Source organism: Ovis canadensis, chromosome X, assembly GCF_042477335.2.
Source record: "Ovis canadensis isolate MfBH-ARS-UI-01 breed Bighorn chromosome X, ARS-UI_OviCan_v2, whole genome shotgun sequence".
Lineage (NCBI taxonomy): Eukaryota > Metazoa > Chordata > Mammalia > Artiodactyla > Bovidae > Ovis > Ovis canadensis.
The window spans coordinates 9,000,176-9,014,047 of record NC_091727.1 but is presented as its reverse complement, the minus strand read 5'-3'; the positions used below and the strand labels follow the sequence as shown (position 1 = coordinate 9,014,047).

Sequence of the window (13,872 nt, the reverse complement as noted above, 5' to 3'; positions counted from 1 at the left end):
TCTTAAAGGAAATCAGTCCCAACTATTCTTTGGAAGAACTGATGCTGAAGCTGAAGCTCCAATACTTTGGCCACCTGATGCAAAGAACCGACTCATTGGAAAAGACCCTGAGGCTGGGAAAGACTGAAGGCGGGAGGAGAAGGGGACGACAGAGGGTAAGATGGTTGGACGGCATCACTGACTCAATGGACATGAGTTTGAGCAAGCTCTGGAAGTTGGTGAGGGACAGGGAAGCCTGAATCGGACACAACTGAGTGACTGAACTGAACTGAACCATTTACAGTGCCAGGGCTCCAAAACCCCAGTCTAAAGTAACACCTGCTCAGTTTGGACACCCTGTAGGCCCTTGTCTATCAGCAGTACAGCACACTGAATGACCCCACTTGTTTCTCTATGTAACCAAATCACTAAACATAACACCATCATCAACAATGGTGGCAAAAATAGTGATGGTTGATAGTGGGGTTGATAGGAGGCCTCCACCCCGGCCCCTGCTGAGTCCCAACTACTCCTAAGGTGTCAGCAAAAAAGGTTCGTTTGACACCCCCCACCTCCTGGTTTCCCCTGCCTTAATTCAAGCATTGGCTAGTCCTGTGCACTGCTTGTCTCCTCACAATTTCTCTGACATAATCCTCAATTTTTCTAATCCAAGAGCCCTGAATATCTCTAGCTCAGGTCCATCAGCATCTGTGAAAACCTCCGACAATTTCTGACTGCCCTCTTCTCTCAGAAGTGCACCCTGTCCATCACACATACGTGGCTAGTTCATCAAGCAGGACTTGGTGCCTCACATGACTGAAACTCCAGGCCCCACTCACGAGGAACAGGACTCCTAGGGGTGTTGTGAGGAGCCTGGGAGAAAAACGGATGTAAAATGCCTGGCCCAGCAGCCCCTGAGCACCCAGGACACCTCAGCCCGTGCGGCTCTTATCAACAACACCAGGCTGACCAGACCCTTCCATTCTCTCTGGGAAACAACACACAGGGTGCAGGAGTTTCCTACTGCTGCTGTAAGGAACTGCCACAAATCAGGCAGTTTAACACAACACACGTTTACCGTCTCACAGCTCTGGAGGTCAGAAGTCAAAAATCAGTTTCATTCGGCCAATAGCAAGGTGTTAGCAGGGCCGCACTCCATCTGGAAGCGCAAAGGAAATATACACCTCCTGGCTCTTCCGGATTTGAGAGGCCGCCTACATTCCTTGGCTCCTGGCCACACAGCTCCAACATCTGCTTCTGCTGTCGCCATCTCCTTCTCTGACTCTGAGAGTTCTGCTTCCCTCTGGTCAGGTCTCTTCTGCTTACCCTAAGCCCAGCCAGATAATCCAGGATGATCACCTCATTTCAGGATTCTTAACTTAATCCCACCTACCAAGGCCATTTCTTTGGGAAAGTAACTTATTTATCAATTTAGGAGACTAGGCCATGGACATCTCTGGAGTGCCATTCTTCTATCTGGGTGGGAGGGACAGGGAGGAGGTCTCTTAAATATCAAACAACAATGAATATAAGATAAAAGTAACCAGGGGAATCGAACATAGCACAGGGGGCACACGGTTACCAAGCCAAGGGAGGGGAAGGTCGATTTCGGTTCAAGTCTGGAGTCAGACAGACGCCACTCTTTGTTGGCTCTGGGAAGCAAGGTTACTAAGGCAAGCCCCTGGGCTTCACTTCCATCATCGTCCCACTGACAGCTCACGCAGCCTTTGTCAGCTTTCAGTGACAGTGCCCTGGAGTGGGTGGCCCACAAGCAGCACCGCTCGTATGTCCTAAGACCCAAGGGACCCCAGCAGGGAGAAAGCAGGAGGCAGGAAGAACACAGTGAGGCCTCAGGGTAAATAGAACATGAACACGTGTGAGCCCCACTGGAGGCAGGTACCCGTCTGCTGGTGCTCACCACTGGTGCTTCCTGGACCCGGAAGGGTACCTGAGATGGGGAGGCTGTGAAACAGTTACTGAATGAATGGACAGATGAGCCAACAAATGAATGAAGAGAGTCAGGATGCCTCAAATTGAATAGGAACAGGGCAGTGGGGTGGCGTCTGTGACAGAGCATTTGATCATGGTCAGAAGATTCAGCTCAAGTCGCAGTTCCTCCCACAGTGGGTGGAACGTACCCCTTGGCTGTGGCCCTCACATGCAAGATGAGGAGAGGAAAGAAGCCATCCTGGCTCTTTTAAGCCCAAAGCTGGAGGATTCAAGCTCCACGTGGTCTTGCCTGGGCCTGACCTGCCTAACACAAAGACTCTGGGTCAGTCAAGCTAACCGGTTCCCATCCTTATTCCAAACACCTAGCAGTTCCTTGTCCGCAGCATTCTTCTCATCCCCAATGCTAAGGAAGCGTGAGATACACTCAACCTAGGAGACAATGGACAAGGATAAAGAACCCCCAGGCTCTACTGAGCCACCTCCTTTTCTCAGAAGCCACCACCTTCTACTGAGGGTGTCTGGCAACCACCACTGTCTGCATTTTCTGGGTCTCCCATCTCCCACACAAACCTGGTCTCCATCCACTATCCTAGCACACAGGAGGCCAAGAACCTATGAATATTACTTTATTTGACTGGATTGAAATAAGAATAACTGAACTCAGGAAATTTTAGCTCTGCTTTTATTCCATCAGATTAATTTTACTGAATTTACTGGAAAGGCAGCCAAATAGCAAAAGGACCTGGGCAAGAAGAGCTCACTGGGCTCAAGTGTTAAAGTGACCTTTAACACGTCACTTGACCCACGGGTTTCTGCAGTAGAACCTATGGGAGAAGGGGAAACACAATTTCCACTTCCAAAATCAGAGCAACAGGGAAGAAAAGGAAACTAAGAGATTTCCAAACATCCGGGAGCTATTTTTAGAAATGAATGACTTTTCCACTCACTTTTCTTAAACAAAAAAAAAGAAAGATATTAGACCAAGAACAAATCAAGAAATGGTTGTTGATAATCTAAATGGAAGAAGATTCTTACAGAAGTCCACTCTTTATGGATTTAAAAGCAAGACACTCCTCTATGTATATACAAATACACACACACACACCCCTATAACCTTAAAGAATGAAAAATGGAAAAATCATTATTTATCACAAAGTTGGTAATAATCCCAAAATAGACCCTGTGGGATAAATATACTAAGTTGAGTTGAGTGCATGCTCAGTCGTGTCCGACTCTTTGCAACCTCATGAACTATAGCCTGCGAAGCTCCTCTGTCCATGGGATTTTCCAGACAAGAATACTGGAATGGGTTGTCATTTCCTTCTCCAAGGGATCTTCCCGACACAGGGACCGAACCCATATCTCCTGTCTCCTGGATTGCAGCAGATTCTTTACTGCTGAGCCATCAGGGAAACCCAAAATACAGTAAACCTCCTATTAACACTGAATAAAGGTTCTAAGAACACAGCAAGGGTGTCATCTGGCCCTGTTATGTGGGGCTCCAACCTGGCAAAATTCGAGAACCATGGATTGTTTTCTCTTTAAAGCAACAGCCTATTCAAAGAACTTTTGATATATCACAGGATTTCTACATGTGGCGCAGGTCAAACCCCAGCTAGTGAACAAATGGATACCTAAAAGCTGGGCCTGCCGCCATCATCCTGATCGTTTATACTCTGCTTTGATCTCAAATGTGCTATGTCCACCACTCTTAAAGTGCCTGAGGTTGGCATTTCCAGTAATGTACAGTCCCAACTGAGCTATGGAAAACAGAACAGTAAGTTTCAACTGCTCAGTCCATCTAAAGGTTAATAACAATACAATGTCAAAAGCAGACAAATATACAACCATCAAAGTCCCTGAATTTTTCTAAGAGAGGCAAAAAAGTTCTTCCTGTATTTTCCATCTAAATGGTAAATACCTTTTTATAAAGTGGCCACTGACCTCCAAGTTGATATATGTGGAATACATATGTGCCACTACACACGCAACTCACCCACAGAAAATACCAGTCACAGAAACAGTGAATTAACTTTATTGACTGGTTGATTTGATTTTTTTGGCTTCATCGTGCAGCATGTGGAATTTTAGTTCTCTGACCAGGAATCGAACCAGTGTCCCTGCATTGGGAACAAGGAGTCTTAATCACTGGACTGCCAGGGAGGTTCCAACTGTTTATTTTTAAACAAAGTTTTGGGGTATGACTCCCAGAAAACTATGAAAATTATATGCACAGTACTGATCTGCAGAGATGGTGAATTTAAACCTACAGTGAGTTCATAATCCAACTAAAAAATTTCTGTTTTGATGTCTAATACCATATGTGAAATAGATCACCAATCCAGGCTCGATGCATGAGACAGGGTGCTCAGAACGGGTGCACTGGGATGACCCTGAGGGATGGGATGGGGAGGGAGACAGGAGGGGGGTTGAGGGTGGGGGACACATGTACACCCATGGCTGATTCATGTGAATGTATGGCAAAAACCACTACAATATTGTAAAGTAATTAGCCTCCAATTAAAATAAATAAATTAATTTTTAAAAAATTAAAAAATTCTGTTTTGAAAATACTGAGTTTTTTTACACATCTGCAACCACATCTGTAAAGATATTTCCCTAGGTTTGCAACCTCTTTGTTGTAACATGAAAAAGAAAGTACAGCTACAATAATTCACCAACATGCCCTGAGCTGGCAATACAAATGCTGTTAGACACAACACTGAATAGAATTACTGTACAACTCTAGAAGAGTTTGTTCACAACCCTTGGCCCTCGGTTACTTTGCTTACAGCAGCATAAATATTTTATGCTATTACAGTTTTCATAAATTATATATAAAATGCTTTCAGTCAGCAAGAATCTTCACCTAACCAACTACATTCATCTATTTCTCCATAATTCATTGCCTTTAAGAACCTATTTATTTGCCTCTTCTGACAGTTCTCCATTTGGAAGCTGTTTGGGGGAAGTCTTCATTTCTTGAATACCGTTTTCTGGTCCTGTGAATCAAACTAGACTCAAAAAGGGTTTTAAGTGTCAGATGCACAAGGAGAAAATGCTGTGCTCCAACACATAATTTTTTCCATATCATAAAAATCAATCACAACCTTAAAGGATAATCAGTCACTAATAAAAATCGGCAGGGCTCTGTTTTGAAAGAAGAAGGAGAATGACTATTACAGCATTTACACCCTTCCGTAGACTCCACTTAAATGTTTGTGGCTTGCTGAACATTCCATACATATTTCGGGCAAGGTATTATGGGAGCTGAAGTGCAAGCTGTCCCCTACTGAATTTTCACTCACTATAAAAACAATGTCTCATAAAACTGTACACATGTTTTTACTTTACAAAAAAATGCAAAACATCTACTTTTGTTCACTCCATCGACACTCTGAGCATTAGAAACTGGACTTTTTAAAAATTTGTAGCATGAGTGATGTCTGAAAAGGGTGAAAATGTCATTCAGTAACACAGCTTTCTGGAAAGAGGAACGCAGGCAATGTGTATGAAATACACAGAAAGGAAGTTTCTACCAGCTGTCTTCTGTGGGGTCAGCTCACCTATGTCTTGAATTGTGCCGATAAAATTAAAATTCTTGTATTTATACTTTTCCTCATGAATCTACACTCCAATGTGACCACAACTGTTTTATATTATCTTCATAAAATGGGTCTTCACCTTTTCTAAGCAAAACAGTACTTTTAATTGGCTCATTTTCCAGTTGTTTGGATTTTTAACAGACATACAACATAGAAGGGCACTACATTCGAAGCAGTTCTACCAACTCCAGAACCTTCCAAGGCTTGATCAGACAGCTGTGGCTCTAGGCTTTAGTTAAAATTATAATATGATCTCACCTGATTTTTAAAATAACGAAGCACCTTTTTAAGCCAATAAACTGTGCTATAATTTCTCTGAGTTTCTGAGTCCAGAAGTTGGCCAGGTTCAAAGAGAATGTTAGGGAACCACGAGCCTTTTGCCTTTCTTGGTCTTTCCCTATTTGAACCTAGAGAAATCTTCAAACAATAATTCAGCAGCTTCCCTCCTGAAAAGTTTATTTTCAAAGGCCAGTGCCATGTAGTGCTGCCTTTCCTGTGCAGGTTAGAAGATGTAAGAGCCTGTCACCACGTTGGGCCTTTTCAAGTCTTAAAATCATTTGGGAAGCTTGCAGTATTTCCTTTCTGGTACTCAGACCCAACCTGGAGGAGAAGTTGCTCCAGAGAGGACAAGATATCAGTTAATCACTGGAATCCCTGGGTTTCAAGAGAATCCCGAAATGCCTCTCCCCAAAAGCAGCTGAGCCACTGAAACCAACAGGCAATGGAACAAAAAGTTATCGAAAACAGTCATTACATGAAACTTAATGGCAATCTAGCACTACTTTTGGAAGAATCCGTTTTTCACTCCGGGGGATTCATTCACATGAATAATGAGACAGCTGAAGGCTCTCCTCACATCTTGCACAGAAAGGAAACCTAAAATTCAACTCTTGTTTTCCCTTTATCCCAGAAGCATATGGGTCTAATCATAGTCCATTCTGGCCGCAGTACACAAGGCTTTTTCAACTAGAATTTGAAGTCACTTTCTAAGGCGCTGAAGAGTAACCACCCCAGTTTGATGGTTACTCCAAAGACTCTGAAGTGTCCCATCTGGCACAGTCTTCACTGGAAACTAGGCTGAAGCCGCCAGACAAGGAACCCACACCACGAGGCTGGGACGCACGGTTGTGCTACAAGATGACAGCTCATTTGGCCACCGCGGGGCTGAGGGGCGCCTGTGGGCCCACAGTCGGGGGCGGTGGGCCGCAGAGGCCCGGCAGGGATGGGCGAGACTGCAGCGGAAAAAGGAAGATGGCCATCCATCAGCCCCTGGAGAGGAAATTACAGGCGCCCAGCTCCCAGGCATCGGTCAGCGGGTGACGTGAGAGAACCAAGTCAGAGTGTTCGTCCCGCGGTGGAAGCCGGGGCTCCGCACACCAGGGGCTCGAGGCCGGGAGAGGGAGAGCCTCAATCTTCGACCAGGGTCCCGGGGGTGGGGGCACCCAGATTCTCTCCGGGCCCAGAGGACGCACGATCTTCGCCCAGACCCCGGAGGGCCCCCGGGTCCTTGATCCTCTCCCTGGGCCCAACGTATGGGGCGCCCTAACCCTGGCCCACGCGCCCCCCTTACCGGTCGCGGGGGTCGATCCACGACGTCTGGCGCGTGTTGTGGTCGATGTAGAAGACTCGGCCATCGTAGTCGCGCGCCTCCTCCCAGCCGGCAGGCAGCGGCAGCTCGGCGCTCTCCCGGGCCCGAAGCGGTGGCGGCGCGGAGGGCGCCGAGGGCGCGGGGGGCGCGGGGGGCACGGGGGGCACGGGGGCCGCTGCGGGGGGCGCGGCCGGCGGTGGCTCCCGCGGGGGCTGCGCCGGCTGCGGTGGCTCCCGCGGGGCCTCGCGGGGCTGTCCGCGCCGCCGCCGCCGGCCGCCGCTCAGCCACGGCATGACGGCGCGGGCCCCGCCGCCGCCCGGCCGCCCCACGCGCGCCGCCTCGTCCGCCAGCACTAAGGCCCGGCGCTCGGGGCGCGGGGGCGGCCGCGGGGACCCTCCCGCCGCGCCCGGTGCATCCTCCGCCCGGCGCCCGCGCACCGGTGCCCGCCTACCTCCTCCTGCCCACCGCCCACTCGGCCTTGCGCGACGCCGCCTGCAGTGCTTGGATCACTCGGGTCGCCGCCGCGCGTGGAGTCACAGCCCCAGAGCTGCCGCAGCCGCTGCCAGCAGCCCCTCAGTTCCCGCGGCTCGCCCGGCCATCTTCGTTTCACAGCACCGTCTTGGGGGCGGGGCTACACAGGCCCCGCCCTGTCAGTGGGCCCGGCCGGCCCTCCCTCCACTCCTTAGTCCTCGGCGGCTCCTCCCCCGCTTGCTGCAAGCCCTTCGATCTCCCTTGGCCGCTCCGCCTCCAATCTCCCTTGGGGGCTCCTTGGCTCTCGGCCCTTCGGGCCCCCACCCCCTCACCCCCGCCCGCTGCTTCTACTCCTCCTCCCCCGCTTGCTGCTCCGACCCTCCCAACGCTCGCCCCCTGCTCCTCGGTCTTCCCCTCCTGCTCCGCGCGCTCCTCCCTCTTCTCTCCTCCACCACCTCCTTGGGCCTCGCCGGGAAACCGCACGGGGGCCAGGATGGGCGCCGCCGCGTCCGTCCGCCCCCGGGCCACCGCGGAGAGGAAGGAGGGCCGGGAGGTTAGCGGCCCCACCCGGGCTGCAGACGCGGCCTGCCGGGGGCTGACTCCTGGGACCCAAACAATTCCCGGGGGAGAGGGCGGTCACCTCACTGCACCCATTCCCAGGCCTTGGATGTCTGGGGTCCTCCTCTCTGCCCACGTGATGGGGGAGGGGAGCTGCGCCTTAGGTCTCCCAAAAACCAAGGATGCCCCCCGCAAATGTGGGTGGGTCCCCTGAAGGGAGGTTGAAGGAGCTCCCTAGCTGGAGGAGGAACCTGAGGCCGGTCCTCTGGGCTGGGGCCTGGGGGACACCTGAAAGTGGGGAGCTGGTTAGGTGCCACTTCTCGTCCCTGCTAGGAGAGCCCCAGCTGGGTTGATGTGAAGTCCCCACTCCGGTTCAGACCCGCTGACCTGCCCTGAGCTCTTCCATCTTCCAGTTTGGGAGATCCGATGGTTTGAGTGGAGACCCAAGTAGGCCTCTGCTTGAGAGGAAGCCAGGTCAGCTCCTAAAACATGAAACCTCTATGGCTATTGGTACTTTATGTTACATGCACAGCTCGTAGCTGGAGAAATTGAAGTCCAAAGACAGGGCTGGCTCTCTTCTTGCTCCAAATTCCCCAGTTATTTAGTGCCCCAGATCTCTGGCCACAAGACAATGCCAGGAAACGCAGGAAAGTATCAGAGGTTTTAAAACACTGTTACAGTGACACAAAAAGTTCTAATAAAAACCCTAACAGCGATTCAAATCTAGCTACATAGGGGAAGCAAGGGAGGAAAATGTCCCCAAATGCTCACAGTAGTTTGCATTCCTTCAGTGGGATGGTTGCTTTTTTAGTTATTTGCCTTCGAAATGGTTTGTAAAAGGGTTCTATTCCTTTTATAAGGGGAAAATTGTTTTAAAAAGGAATGTGCAGGCATGGAGACTGTAATTAGGACACATCCGAGGAAGCCTTTCCGCCTCTTCTCCCACCAGAGCACAGAAGCTTCCTTGCTCCGCTAGAGTCTACCCCCACCCGAATGTCATATGCCGGAAATTCCACCGCTGGAGTCCTTTTAATGAAACATGTACAGCTATTAAATGTCCAAGGGAAAGGGGCACAGAGTATCAAAAGAGCAAATATGTTGTGATCTTGGCATGTTCCAGAGAATGGCCCAGTGCTGAGAATCCCCGCCGTGACATCTTCCCTTGTGATTGCCGTGGTTTATTACCAAGGGGTCTGCCACCACCTTGTGCCCTTCCCCCTGCCCACACCACAGTCACCCTACCACCCACCATGGCCAAGCTGAAGCCGCATTCCCGCCCCGCCCTCCCAGGCATCGTGTCATCTCAGAATTTCACAAATCTGGGCGCTATCGAAATTATCCTGAATGGGGCTGGAGTACATTGGAGTGATGCCAACCTCTGCAGAGAGAGAACACCCACACACATCAAAGGACTCACAGAAGGAAAGGCAAGATGAAAAAGTATCAGATAAAGAGTCAGGGGTGGGGGAAGCTACAGCCCATGAGGAGCTAAGAGGCAAGTGTTGACGGGCCTTTCACTGACGATAAGATCTTCTTCTGGACTCTTTTGGACTGACGGTGGACCCACAAGGTGCAGCGATGCTGCATAGAACAGGAAAGGGTCTGTGCACCCCTACCCCTCAAGTCAAGGACTAAACCCGAAATAGGCACCTGGGACTGTGACTTTTCTACAAACCAAGCCAGTGTGCCAGCTTCAGATTCAGAACTCAGGGGAGGCCTTGGGAGACTGAAAGGAAGATGGTGAGATGGTGTGGATGAGGAAAATGAGGTTCGGGTCTTTAAATTCCCAAGTCTTGAGCTCTCGCCCCTTGGCACATGTAGCTGCCGAGAGACAGTCTGTTGTGCTTATTCTTTGGAACACTTAGCAAATATACACCATTTGGTTATCATGACAACATCTACAGGTATTCCTAATTTCATTTGCACATCAACCGAGGAGAATTCGGAAGAAATGTCATGCATGCAAGTGGAGACACATTGAAGCCCCTACCTGAAAAAGCTTCATCCACAGGCCCACACAGCATCCCGGGACCTCTGACTCAGAAAAGCCAAGCAGGCCCACTGCATTTGTCTTCCTCAAATGAGGCAACTAAAGGAAGAAACTAGAACATGGGATGATTGAGGCCTGTGTATTGCTCCATCTTCCCTTTTGACTTGTAATGTTTGCCCCAGGCAGAAGCTGATGGTCCCTAAAGACCTGTGTGGGGCTTTGGGATGCAAGAGAAATTTATGGAGACTGTCTCGAAGGGACTGTCACCTTCTGGCTTTGCCATAAATTGGGAAGAACTGAGTGCATGTGTTTTGTGTTTGGGAGAATAAGGCCAGTCTTTTCCACAGTCGAGTGGGGCTTTCCATGTTGGACTAAAGAACACAAGCACACATAAAACAGTGCAGGGAGAGGAGGCTTTCCTCCGAGCCGAAAACACAATTACGCATTCTTCACTGCCTCCATATTCAAACCACAGCCTTGCCAACAACAAAAGTACAAACATTGTAATGACCTCTCCTCCCACCAAGATTTCTGATGGAAATACAGCTCAGGAAAAATCCATTTAGACCCTGGGTACTGGCGATGCGAATACTTGTTCTCCTCGCAGACCCTCTGGGAAATCCCTTTGCCCCACTGTGAAAATTTGCCCTCAAGTGGAGCTTGGAGAATATTTTCTTTAAAATGCTTGTTAAGGAGTCAATCCAGCACACTCCTTGCATGCCAGGCAAGCATACAGAATTGGAAGGTTTTTTACTTAGATTCCACTTTCTCTTCCCAAAGGAGAACCTTGACTTATCAAGGAAGGGACGAAACTCACACATTCAATGCCTCTCTCCACATTCAATACCTGAGAAGCTTCTGGAAAAAGGGAGCCCCGGGAAGCTTGCAATCGTCATGTCGAAAATGAGAGAAATAAATACTGCCAGAGAAGTCTTGCTTGCTTGTATAAACAATCCAGTGTTCTAGGAAGTGACACATTGGGTAATTCTACACAATGTGCTGAGAGGAAAACGGAAATGGGCAGGAGTGGGTCTGAAGAAGAAATGGCTCATTGTTTGGCATTCTTTAAATGCTGGAATAGTTACTCAATGATGGGCGCTTCCCATATATTTAAATAATGCAAATCCCCAAGCTGTGGGGAAGATTAGATGGAGTTCTGGCTTATTCTTGTCTTGCCGGTTTAGAGACTGCAAAGGCAGAGAGCAACACAGACATCTCTAATCCGAGACCTCTCCCCAGGCTTGGGAGCTAAAAGGGGTTGCTGTTGTTCAGTCGCTCAGTCGTGTCCGACTCTGAGACCCCATGGACTGCAGCACGCTAGGCTTCCCTGTCCTTCACTATTTCCGGGAGAAAAGGGGGTGCGTGGGGTTATTCCCTGAGGTTTTCTTTCATGGCTTTCAGTCTCTTAACTTCAAACGCTTATGTGACTTGTGATAGGGAAGCCCTTGTTTCACTTTTGAGTGTGGACGGGGACCAAGGGAGTGCTTTCGTCAAATAGGACTTCCTTGATTGGGGAAGATCTGTGCAGTTTTGAGATGAAGTTTTCTCACGGCCTGATCTTCCGCTCCAGAGAGGTGCAAAGTATTCCAAAAGAGTCAGCTGTGTGGATGAACCAGGCAGTCTGTTTGGTCATTTTAGTGCTTTCTGCTGCTATGTGTTGGCTTCTCCGTGCACAGCAATGTCCTTGGCATCAGTTCATGGCTGTCATGTTGTAGGCGGACTCCCCATTTGTACCTGGGTTATTAAACTTCAGGTTTAAAGGAAAAAAAAAAAAAGACCAATTTCTCATCCAAACTTAGAACATTTGCTGTCACCCACTTCCTTCCTCTCCAAGTCTCCCCTCCCAAAGCTATATTTTTGCTTCTCCTCCTTCCCAACCCTTGGGTAATGTTCGACAGAATGCTAGCGAGCCAAATGGAAATGTATTCCAGGCGAACCATAATTTTCAGAAGACACAGCTGCCATGAGCCGGCATACTACACATGCTTCCTCCTGGCTGGGTTCTCTCCTGTTTAGGATTATGACTCTGGTCCCCTGTGGATTTGGAAAAACAGACTCTTCAACTGCAGACCTCTGCTTTATGAGCCAAGCAGACCAGCTTGGAAGTCTCAGGCTTACAGAAACAAGAGGGCAGATTTATCCGACACAGAAATGAGCACTTTCTGGGTTATTAACAATTTTTTTTTCATTTGATGACACCAGCATTATAAATCAGTCTCTTTTGTAGCGTGAATGGAACAGTTTTGGAACACAGGCAACGTCATTAGATCCTGGAACAACAAGCCTGAGATATTTGTTACATACCAGTGCTTCTCGACCGGGGCAACTGTGGCCCCGAGGCGACATTTAGCAACATCTGGAGACATTTTTGGTTGTCATAACTGGATGGAAGGATGCTCCGGGCACCCAGTGAGTAGAAAGAAGCCTGGGATACTGCTCAACATCCTACAGGGCCCAGGACAGCCCCACAGCAGAAACTCATAAGACCCAAATGTTGCTAGTGCTGGTAGAGAAGCCCTGTAATATACATATAATTGATGGTAACATTTGGTGTACCTAGGCTTCATAGTGGGGAAATCAAGGCCCAGAGAATATAAGTAACTAGGGCAATGTGAACCATGAAGTCCCTGATATTCAAGCTGGTTTTAGAAAAGGCAGAGGAACCAGAGATCAAATTGCCAACATCCGCTGGATCGTGGAAAAAGCAAGAGAGTTCCAGAAAAATATCTATTTCTGCTTTATTAACTATGCCAAAGCCTTTGACTGTGTGGATCACAATAAACTGTGGAAAATTCTGAAAGAGATGGGAATACCAGACCATCTGACCTGCCTCTTGAGAAATCTGTATGCAGGTCAAGAAGCCACAGTTAGAACTGGACATGGAACAACAGACTGGTTCCAAATAGGAAAAGGAGTACGTCAAGGCTTTGTATTGTCACCCTGCTTATTTAACTTCTATGCAGAATATATCATGGGAAACGCTGGGTGGGAAGAAACACAAGCTGGAATTAAGATTGCCGGGAGAAATATCAATCACCTCAGATATGCAGGTGACACCACCCTTATGGCAGAAAGTGAAGAGGAACTAAAGAGCCTCTTGATGAAAGTGAAAGAGGAGAGTGAAAAAGTTGGCTTAAAGCTCAACATTCAGAAAACGAAGATCATGGCATCTGGTCCCATCACTTCATGGGAAATAGATGGGGAAACAGTGGAAACAGTGTCAGACTTTATGTTTTGCGGCTCCAAAATCACTGCAGATGGTGACTGCAGCCATGAAATTAAAAGACGCTTCCTCCTTGGAAGAAAAGTTATGACCAACCTAGACAGTATATTCAAAAGCAGAGACTTTGCTTTGCCAACTAAGGTCCATCTAGTCAAGGCTATGGTTTTTCCTGTGGTCATGTATGGATGTGAGAGTTGGACTGTGAAGAAGGCTGAGCACCGAAGAATTGATGCTTTTGAACTGTGGTGTTGGAGAAGGCTCTTGAGAGTCCCTTGGACTGCAAGGAGATTCAACCAGTCCATTCTGAAGGAGATCAGCCCTGGGATTTCTTTGGAAGGAATGATGCTTAAGCTGAAACTCCAGTACTTTGGCCACCTCATGCGAAGAGTTGACTCATTGGAAAAGACTCTGATGCTGGGAGGGATTGGGGGCAGGAGGAGAAGGGGACGGCTGAGGATGAGTTGGCTGGATGGCATCACTGACTCGATGGACGTGGGTCTGAGTGAAC

General features: G+C 48.7%; 1 protein-coding gene across 4 annotated transcripts in view; it reads right to left on the bottom strand.

Moving 5' to 3' along the window:
* Positions 1–7,743, bottom strand: part of WWC3 (WWC family member 3) — a 108,372-nt gene extending 100,629 nt beyond the window's left edge. For 3 of the 4 annotated variants that reach the window (XM_070289717.1, XM_070289718.1, XM_070289720.1), the window contains exon 1: positions 7,105–7,735. In XM_070289717.1, the coding sequence (XP_070145818.1) occupies positions 7,105–7,415 (311 nt within the window). In that variant the 5' untranslated portion in view covers positions 7,416–7,735. Of the gene's footprint in view, positions 1–7,104 lie in introns of all 4 variants that reach the window. The other variant, XM_070289719.1, reaches the window with a different exon arrangement.
* Between the last annotated feature and the right edge of the window lie 6,129 nt (positions 7,744–13,872).